At 37.0% G+C, this 10,525-nt stretch overlaps 1 protein-coding gene across 1 annotated transcript in view; it reads right to left on the bottom strand.

Moving 5' to 3' along the window:
* Positions 1-1,217: 1,217 nt before the first annotated feature.
* MARCHF5 (membrane associated ring-CH-type finger 5) overlaps positions 1,218-10,525 on the bottom strand; it is a 56,278-nt gene continuing 46,970 nt past the window's right edge. The window contains exons 4-6 of the mRNA XM_037047355.1: positions 3,193-3,376; positions 2,882-3,048; positions 1,218-2,206 (exon numbers count right to left, since the gene is read on the bottom strand). Of these exons, the coding sequence (XP_036903250.1) occupies positions 2,090-2,206; positions 2,882-3,048; positions 3,193-3,376 (468 nt within the window). The 3' untranslated portion in view covers positions 1,218-2,089. The remainder of the gene's footprint in view (positions 2,207-2,881; positions 3,049-3,192; positions 3,377-10,525) is intronic.

Below are 10,525 nucleotides of genomic sequence, written 5' to 3'. Positions count from 1 at the left end.
CCTGTCTAAAGAGACTGGGACACGGTACTTCTTGAGCTAACAAGGCTCTTTAGATTTAAGTGTTCAATTCCAAGGCTGGAGGTCACTGTTGGTCCCCAGGCACTTGCAATCTACTCCCTACAGCCCTAGAAACCCCGCTCCCTTGACCCCAAAGGATTAGAGTTGTTTCTGGGGCCCTCATGAGCCCTGATGCCAATAAATCCAAGCAGCTACTCCCCCATCTTGGGCATTAACGTGGTAAATGGGGAACTGTGTGCTTATTATATACCTTTAGTAAAGGCTGCCTAAAAGCTGTTCTATATAACAAAATGATGCAGGAAATATCGAGTGTCTTTTCATCTTAAAAATGAAAGCCAATATATTTTATAATTACAGCTATATAATCTAAGTTATTTTTAAATAAAATTATAGACTTTTATTTCCCCTTCAGCACTGTAGCAATGTTCTTAATAAGGCCCATTGTCAGTCAAATCTTTCCTTCCTCCCCAATAATTACAACTTTGAATGTTCAACAGCCATTCACATCATGTTATAACTCAAAATTAACACATTCATGCTATAAATTGATACCAGTCTTCAATCACTAAAGCTAACATACATTATTGCAATCTAACATAGCTCAATGTATGTTTGCTACACTCCTAAAGAGAAGTGACCACTTATCAGTAAGGGAAAATGTTTATTACTGTCATGCATTAAGATGCTGTAAACAAGAAAATAAGATTTTTGGAACTCTTAAACATTTCATTTTAATTAATGAAAATAACTGCAAGACCACTCATTGCTGAGCAACATTAAAAGGCTTACTATTGAAAATGGCTTAGAATACATTAATTGCTTTTGAAAAATGAATATAAAACTAAACAGTGATTAAGATACTACCCTCATCAATATGACAAGCAATTAAAATCTAAAAATATCAGTACTGGGGTTTTTAATAATAAATTGAATTAAGCCCAAAACAATGACCTCAATATTTACTCAAGACTTATTTTTGTAATTATCCCCTCACCGATTGGTATAAAAACAAAGAGTTCAAGGCCTCACCTTGGTTCGCCACTGTTGGTTTTCTCTCTGTTGAAACTAGACTGTAAGCTACATAAAAACCCAGCAACCAAGTTTGTCTTGCTCACCACTGCACTACCCCACAGCACTCTGCATAGTGCCTGGGCCAACAGGTGATCAGCAAATACCTGAATAACTGAATCAATGAAAGAGAAGAGTAAAATAACTTTATTTTTTTTGCAAACCATTCTCTGTGCTCAAACTACTATAATCTGGCAGCTCTAAATATGGATTTAAAATTTTACTCCAGTGATGGAAGGACCTGATGTCTCTCCGTCTCTCTCTCTCTCTCTCACACACACACAAACACACACACACACACACACACACAGTAATTAAGACTGCATGAGTCAAAATTACATTATGAACTATAAGATGTCAACATTATATAAATAAATTTTAATAGTGAAAAAGTGATCTGGAAGCCCTGTGAATTCTTACCCTACACATTTTGGAGGACATCACATGGGTTAAGAAAAACAACAGAATTGCATTTGTTCAGATTATCATTTGAATGTTTACATACATTTTTGGTTTGCTATTTATAACTAATTTAATTTACATTTCCTCATATTACATGTACTCTTTTATAACATGTAATCAAATTATGCCAGTGAGAAAAATCCTCATAGTACCTTCATTGAATTGCTGATTCTAAGAAAACACTGAACATGAACATGTACAAAAAAGGCATGTGCATTTTTCAATATTTGCACAGGTTGATTTTTACGTTTCTGTCTGAAGAAAACATGAACAAAGCCCAGATTTACCATGCTAAGATAATGGTTCGATGACTGCCATAAAAGTAGTACATACAGAGTAATGAGATCGAATCACATCCCTAGGTTCCGTGATTACTGAGAGGACTTCCTCGGCCCTAAGTGCTTTCTTTATTATATTTCTTAAAAATACAATAGCAGCAGCTTATCACAAGTCTCCACTACTGTGCATTAATGATGAAATCAAAACACCACAACAGACTCATAAGGATGAAAGGACTGCAGAACAACTACACGTCACAGTTTTATGCTTCTTCTTGCTCTGGATAATTTAGAATTTTGCGGTGTGCCTGACGTAAATATTGCTGCTGTTTGAAGTAAACCTTGAATGCTCCTTTTATGGCAACAAAAGCAATTCCACCCTAAAATAAAAAGGAAAATTAGCTTTTTTTAATGCAGATTTAGAGAAACATAATAAAAATAAGTTTACAGAGGTAGCCACCATTACTATCTTCATTCTGTGGGCACAGAGAAGAAAAATTGGATTTAAATTTCTCAGCAAGGCAATGAACCAGGTAGTTGGACCCTAAAGCAGAAGCTCTTCACCATAATCTTGCTGGCAAAAGGGATGGATGTAACTGGTACAGCTCAGTGGATTGAGCACTGGCCTGCAAACCAAACAGTCACTGGTTCGATCCCCAGTCAGGGCACATGCCTAGGCTGCATGTCAGGTTCCTGTGGGGGACATGTGGGAGGCAGCCACACACTGATGTTTCCCTCCTTCTCTTTATCCCTCCCTTCCCCTCTGTCTAAAAATAAAATAAATAAAATCTTAAAAAAACCCGCAAGGGATGGATGTGAGGATTCATGCATATTCCAGGAGAGAAATCACCTATAGCATAGTTCTGGAAGGCAGAACTACTGCAGGGGAACATTCCCTTTTTCCTGCTATTGGATGACAGTGAGGATAAAATATAGACTTAAGACACAAAAGCCAAAGAATAATGGTATATTCCTTTGTTGTTTTTTAAAAGACATACATATTTCATTCTCTTTTGTATAGTCTCTTCAAAAATATAATATTAAAGCCATCTTACCAAGATTGTCCTTTGTAAATTAGAGTTAACACTACTAAACATCAGTTTACCAACTATTGTCGCAATAGTAGGAAAGACAAGGGCTCCACACAAAATTCGGGTGGCAGAGACATGATCTGCTAAAGGATTAGCCTCAGCAGGAATTCGAGGAACAGGACAACCAATCCCTAGAGAGAGAGGGAAAAAAAAAACCAAACAAAACCAGGGCATTAGTGCTAATAAATTAGCACAGGTAAAGTATCTTTGCATGTAAGGATTCTTCTGCAAGATTAATTTGGCATGCTTGTTACAACCCCAATTCAGGGCCTTACCTGGAAATATACTGTTCAAAATTTGTAGTTTATTTGAGTATTTGCGCCATAGTCTAAGCACGTAGTCCTCCCAGCGAATCATCTTGCCTAATATCAGCATGACGGGAATAGTAGGAAGTCCAATTAAAAGGAATAAAGGATCAGCTCTCTCCATAACATCCAAACCTTCTTTATGGCCTACAACCTATGAAACAGATACCATTTGCAAGAATTACTTTCTTATCTAATAAAGGATGTTGCATGCTTGAGCTCTATTCATTTTTTAGGAATATGCTAAATCTCAAAAGAATACAGAAATAAAAAGTTAAAAAAAGTAAGCTGAAAGCTATCAGTCCAGATTTATTTATAAAAGTATCTCTCAGTGAAGGGGGGAAAATAGCAATTTCATATTACATTGGAACAAAAGCTTTAAAAATGGTTGACTTACACTGATTACTGTATTTTTCAGACTATAAGATGCACCCTCCCCCAATTTGGGAGGAAAATGGGGGTGTGTCTTATCGTCTGAATGTAGCTTTACATTTACATTGGTGAAATATTATGTTATTTATACTATTAAATATTTTACCACATTTTTGCTTTGAATTTTTCCCATTTTCCTCCTCTAAAACCTAGGTGGTGTCTTATGGTCCCAAAAATACGGTACATGTATATATACACATTCATTCATTCATTCATTTATTTATAGAGGGGAAGGAGAGAGAAAAGTGAGGGAGAGAAACACTAATTGGTTGCCTCTTGCATGCTCCCCAACCAGGGACTGGGCCTATAACCTGGGCAGGTACCCTGACTGGGAATTCAACTGGAGACCTTTTGCTTTTCAGGATGATGCTCAACCAACAGAGCCATGTCTAGGTGATTACATTGGAATAGAAGGGAGGGGACTTCTGGTTCTTGCTTCCATTCCCTTCAACTGATTTGGTTTCCCTGGGCTACTTTAGGTCCTATTTGTCTTCTAGCAGAGCATCTGTTTTCCAGTTCTTCCTACTAGGAGGTAAGCATAGCCAACTAAGGGGCAGGACCTGCCTTCAGGAGATGGTCTGAAAACTTACTTCTCCTTGGCTCTTTCTCCTCACTCAGTGGTGTCTGGGACAGAGTGATCTCTCTCTGGTTGGCAAAATGCCTGCTCTATACACCTAACTCTCCCAAAATGCAATTCCAAGGCCTAGATTGGGGCATTGCTATATGGAGTTTTGGCTGCAGGTTCTAGTCATTTTTTCTAGTCCAGGAATCCCCCAGTGCCCTGTCTATAGGGTAATGAAGTTAAAACAACTCTTCCCCTATCATCTGGGTCTTCAGGCTATTTCTCAATTGGTTTAGATCCCAGAAGGCAACAAGTGCATGATTAATTTGTATTTGCAAATTTCCGTACTTTTCACTTGCTGATCAATATTACTTAGCCTTATATTTCTCTCAACAGCATCATTTTGTTGGTGAGCCTCTTATTTTTAACCAATTTCCAAGAAAATTCTCTTTCATAGGTCTCAAATGATCTCTCTTTAGCCAAAGTTTCAATTACTCACAAATTAAACATACTTTTCTGAGGGATTATTCTTGGCAGTTAAGATAGGGGAAGGAAACTACTTAGAGTCTTGAGCTTTTAGCCCACTCAGGTATCACCACACAGTGAGGCAGTAGCTTGAGAGGGGGAACTCTACTGTAAAGGGCTTTACTGATCATAGTTGAGGACTATGCCAGGAAAAAAAGATTAGAAAAGACCGGTCTATATTTTTGATTGGAGGGAGGGCAAAAAAAAGGGCAGGCAAGGAAGGAAAAGGAAGAAGGTAGGGAAGACTATAGGCTGCAAGGGATAATATACACTCCAAAAACAAGCTTATGAGATATTTTTCAAAGCCAAGATGCTCTTTATGTCAGCCATTGCAGCATAATTTTTTAGGTAGATGGACTACAAGGAGGTATGAAATAAGGTCAAGCTGAGAATAACCGGGGCAAACTGAAATTCTGGAAAACGGACTTAATACAGGTAGAAATGTCTTATAAAAGTACGTGGAGAGGTCCAAAATGGATGCTCTTAAAATTTCAGTCAGGGATATAGTCCAAACTTGCACTTGGCTACCTTATCTAACCAAGATGTAACATTAAAGGGCAGGAGGCCAGCCTCTTCCAAATAGCCATAAACCATGACATCATTACCTGGTACTCTTCGGTGTCTTCAGGTAGAAATCAATCAACAACTTCACTCACTGCCATGTGAAGGGTGATCATTTTGAGTTGCCCTTAAGTGAAATGGTCTGGCTCACAATTTTTCAAATGCTAATCCCACACTGGTGGCAAAAGTAGACCGCCTTTATCTATTCCAGGATATTCCATTTTTATATCACTTTATTATCTCTCAAAATGTTAGCAAATTTGAAAATTCCTTTGCTGGGTTATTCTGTTTAGAATTTAGGGCTTAGAAATAGAAGGCAGAATGAATATACAGGTATGGACTATATAGTAAGGGGAAGTTTATTTCTCATGGAGAGCAATTAAAACCTCACAACCAGGTGACTAAGCATGAGGAAACAAAAAAGAAAACAAGGCAAACTGAGCAAAGGCCCATCATCTCATTTGTTACAGCCAAAGTGGAGAGAGAAGCTTTGTGCTCAGGCTCACCACGCACACTCACTCGCATACATGCTTTATTCAATTGAACTCTGATTGTGTGCCAGACACAGGCCTTAGTGCTAGGGATTAAACAGTGAGCTAACTAGATGTGTTCTGGAGGTGAGAGACAGTCAAATCAGACAAGTGGGCAAATATAAATGCTGCAAAGGAAACAGAATAGTATAGCCTGTAGTATACTACCACTACTATCAGAATCAAGGGCAATAAATAAAAGGTAAATTAAGCAATGAAGCTCATTTAACTTTGGTCAGTACAAAAACAGCAAACTTTGTGTACGATCATGTATATTCTGGTTTTGTGCTGTAAGATTTGAAAACATGATTTTTTTGAAACAGATTCATAGAGGCAAAATAACTGATGACTGCCACAGGGAAGGACTGAGTAAAAAAGGTGTAAGAATTAAGAAGTACAAACTGGTAGTTACAGATCAGTCACAGGGACGTACAGAACAACACAGGGCATATAGTCAGTAATACTGTTATACACAGTTAGGTATAGTGCCAGGTGGGTACTGGAAATATCGGGGAATGCTTTGTAAAGTATATGATTGTGTAATCACTAAGCTGTATACCTGAAACTAATAAAAATAACACCAAGTGTAAACTGTTAATTGGAAAATAAAATTAAAAAGTAAAAACATTATTTTTAAGACTTCAATTTTGGAGTAAGATTCAGAAACTAAGAAACTCCTCAGGAATTTTTTTAAAAAGATTTTATTTATTTATTTTTAGACCGAGGGGAAGGGGAGAAGAGAAGGAAAGAAACATCAATGTGTAGTTGCCTCTTGTGTTCTGGGCCTGGCCCACAACCTGGGCATGTGCCCTGACTGGAAATCAAACTGACGACCCCTTGGTTTGCAGGCCAGCACTCAATCCACTGAGCCACACCAGCTACAGCAGGAACTATTCCATGAGTTTATTATCCATGTATAAAATAAAAGCCTACAGATTTATATGTTTGGATAAAAGTTAATTTTTTTGCATTAGAACTAAAAGCTAGACCTTCATATCCAGCAAAGCCTACAGTTCACCAATTATAAAGGCTAAGAGTTTTAATTAAGGCCTGATCTTTTAAAGCACTGCCTGTTAGAACCCTACCTTGAAATGGGAGGATGGAACAATGATGAACTAATAGGTTTTCTTAGTTAGAATTTAGGATAATTAATTGTAGTGTAATTAAGAATGAACAGTGCTTATGGGGGTTGTCTGTATACTAGGTGGAACTAGGTTAGATATTAAGGTGCCATTGTTCCAGGATAAAATGTTCCAGCTACCTCTGGGACCAGGTTTCACTTAAGGAGCCCAAGATTAGGGACAGGAGTCTTAGCACCTCTTCCTTACTGTGTGGTTCTAGACATGTAGACTCTTTAAACTTGTAAACTAGGAATAATTGATAGTATCTATACCACAAGATTGTTGCAAGGATTAAATGCATCAGTGCTTGAAGGGTCTTCAGCCTAGTACTGTGGGAAAAAGCGAATTATTGTGTTGTCTGTTCAATAAAAATGTAACTGAAAGTTCCTATTTAAGTTCCTCACAATTAACAGAGATTGAACCTAAGACTGGTTCATAAAAAAAGAAAAAGGGAATAAGTGGGGAAAGAATAGTCTGACTCCTTAATCTAATTTACTTTATAGCAGTTAGAGAACAAAAGAAAAAAAAACAGTAAAGTGTTAAAAAGAAAGTCCTCAACACTTCTGCCTGTATAGTGGGGCATGTTCCCTAACAATATCTCAGGTAAGGAAAAGTCTTCCTAATCCTCTCTGACCACACACAGTACTACCCATTGTCCACAGCTAATCTCTCTCATTTCTGAGCTAAAAAATAAAAACCTTTCCCGTGAGACGACAATACATGTAAAGGTTATTTCTAAATGGTAACACCTAATAAATACGTATTATCATAATTTTAGTGTTTTTTTTTTTTACTGTCACCGTTAACCATTATGTTCACTTTTGTCTCGCTTGTATCATTTCTTCTACCAATCCAAATTATTTCCTTCAAGGGTCAGCACAAGACTTACCTTTTTCATAACTTCAAATGATTTTTCACTTTTACTGATTTAACACTGCTTATGGAGTCTTCTACTCTTCACATTTGCTTATATAACCTTATAACTATTCTCCAGTTCATTTATGTACACCTTGCCTTAGGCTACATATTCCTTGAGGCTGGGGGTGAGAGTTTTCAATTTGTTTTATATTTTATACAGACCTCAGTTCGGTGTTAACTTTTTGATTGAGTCATACCAATATTGTTTGAAATGCCAGGATACAACTGGTAGCCATTTTTAGAGGATACAGACTATATTTCTAATTGGATCCTGTGTTGTTGAAGTGCCCTATCAATTACAAAAAAACTTTTAAGATTGATTTACTCTAAAGTCTTTGCAGGAGGAGCAATCCCATTTCCTACAGTCAATTAGGTCTTAAGAGAAATCAGACTCAGAGGACCTTAGTTTCCTCATCTGCAACAAATATATACCTGTATTTATTTGTATATTAAATAGTGTATAATGTGCTCTAAGTTTTCATGTCTTTGTCAATCATAGTGAATCATCCTGAACTTCTTTGACCTAATGATGTACTGATACTTATAACTGAAGTGAAATGAATTATTACAGAGAATATAATCAACCGAGCAAACCAGTTACACCTGATGGAACAGATCATGTAAAAAAAATCAATGTATTATGAACGCCTGTTAAGTGTTAGTCTCTTATATATGTTATACAAGAATGTATAAGTATAAATAAGATAGTTTCTACTCTCAAGCAAATTACTTTCTAGTAGGAAAAGTAAGACTTGAATACAGGAAAAGTTAAATAATTTAGATAATCTATATAAGAAATATCACTTGGCTGGCACAAAAGTAGCTGCCATTTGAGGAATAAAAAATGTCACTAATGCAGAGAAAAAAGAAACCACAGTGGGTAGGAGTTGCCTGGTCAGTTTCAAGGAAGAAAAGTTTGAACTAAGCCTGAAACGAGGGTTTGAATTTGGATTAGTAGAGAGGGAACTGCAAGCACAGGTATTAGGCAGGGAGATGACATAACCCAAAGAACAGAGGTAAAGAACACTAAACAACATAAGGATGGGCTGCAGGCGACGGCCCGACAGGCTGTCAAAGCAGAATGAAGTAAGACTGTGGAGGAGCCTGCATAGCAAATCGGGTTAAGGAAATGAAATCTTTTTTAAACTAGTGGTTCTCAATCTTTATCCACTACACTCATGACAAATGATAATTTACTATTTGTGATTCATTCTAGTAACTATATCCAGATTTTTTGGGTTCGCCAACATTTTATGAAAAGCCTTGCAAAACTGTCTCACCATGACTATTATTGGAGCAACCAGAAGGACTGCTTACCATGGACCCTGGCACAGACAGGTTATGTGCAATTTTTGGAACATTACATACACAGTCAGCCCTCACTTTCATGGTATTGACAGGTTCTATTAGTGAAATGATAAAAAACAAAACTAATTTTACCATAAGCTAATTGATATAAACAAGAGTTAAGTTCCCACAGTATCTCATCAACATAAAATGATGCTGGAAGAAACATTACTTGAGGACCTGCTTTAACTCACTTTTTCTTTCATACACTAATGTATACTAAAGAAAAGCAAGTTATAGCATCTATAAGCCTAAGTGTGTTTATTGACTTACTTATGAAACACTAACCAATCTAGGTGCTGCTTTTGAGAAGCACTACCTAAGGCAGAGGAGATGGTAAGCCTGAAATAAAATGTTGAAGCCCTGGCTGGTGTGGCTCAGTTGGTTGCAGTGTCATTATCCCAGAAATGAAAGGTCACAGGTTTGATTTCTGATCAGGGCACATACTCAGGTTGCGGGTTGGATCCTTGATTGGGGCAATTCGAAAAGGTAACCAACAGGTGTTTCTCTCACACTGACGTTTCTCTCTCCTTTCCTCTCTCTAAAGCAATGAGAAAATCTCCTGCAGTGAGGACTAAAAACAAAACGAAAAAAATACATCAAAGGTATTATTTTAGGAAGATTCATTTGAAAGGACAGATAGAAGAGAATGAAGTCAGAGGAACCAATCAGGAGGCTCCTTTAGCCATCCAGGTTACAATGGGGGAGTGACAAGAATCACGAGGTGAAGACTGTGGAAAGGAAGCCATAAATTTAAGACACATCAAAATGAAAATTCCTTGGACTTGGTCAGTGGACTGCATATAGGGCTAGGTAGTAAAAAGTCAAAGGTAATTCTAAGAATGTAGACTATAAATCGAGAAGATGAAAAAAGAATAGGAATTAAAAGTACAGATAAATTATAATGGGGAATAAATTTAGGTTGCAAATTGAGAAAGATATGTTTGATTTCAATAATACTGAGTATGAAGTCACAAGAGGTCATTTAAAAAGGGTCCAGCTGCTACTGTAAAACTGGATTTGAGGAAAGATCAGGTCAAAAGACAGACTGGAACACAAAAAGCACAGCAATGATAAATAAAAATCTTCAAGGAAGAGGTGTATATAAATACAGAATAGTTGAAGGCCTGGGACTAAATCTTAAAATTTAAGTCTCTCTAATCTTCATCAGCAGTTACTGATTAAAGCATTGTTCTGCAATAGCAAAATACTGGAAGCAACACATTTTCTAATCAGCAAAAGACTAGTTATAAATTATAGTGATTCTGTAGATAGAATACTATACAAATTTCTGCACACTTACATGA

Source organism: Sturnira hondurensis, unplaced genomic scaffold (genome assembly GCF_014824575.4).
Source record: "Sturnira hondurensis isolate 20B ecotype Veracruz unplaced genomic scaffold, ASM1482457v3 Scaffold0005563, whole genome shotgun sequence".
Classification (NCBI taxonomy): Eukaryota; Metazoa; Chordata; class Mammalia; order Chiroptera; family Phyllostomidae; genus Sturnira; species Sturnira hondurensis.
This window is presented reverse-complemented; position numbering and strand designations above follow the sequence as displayed.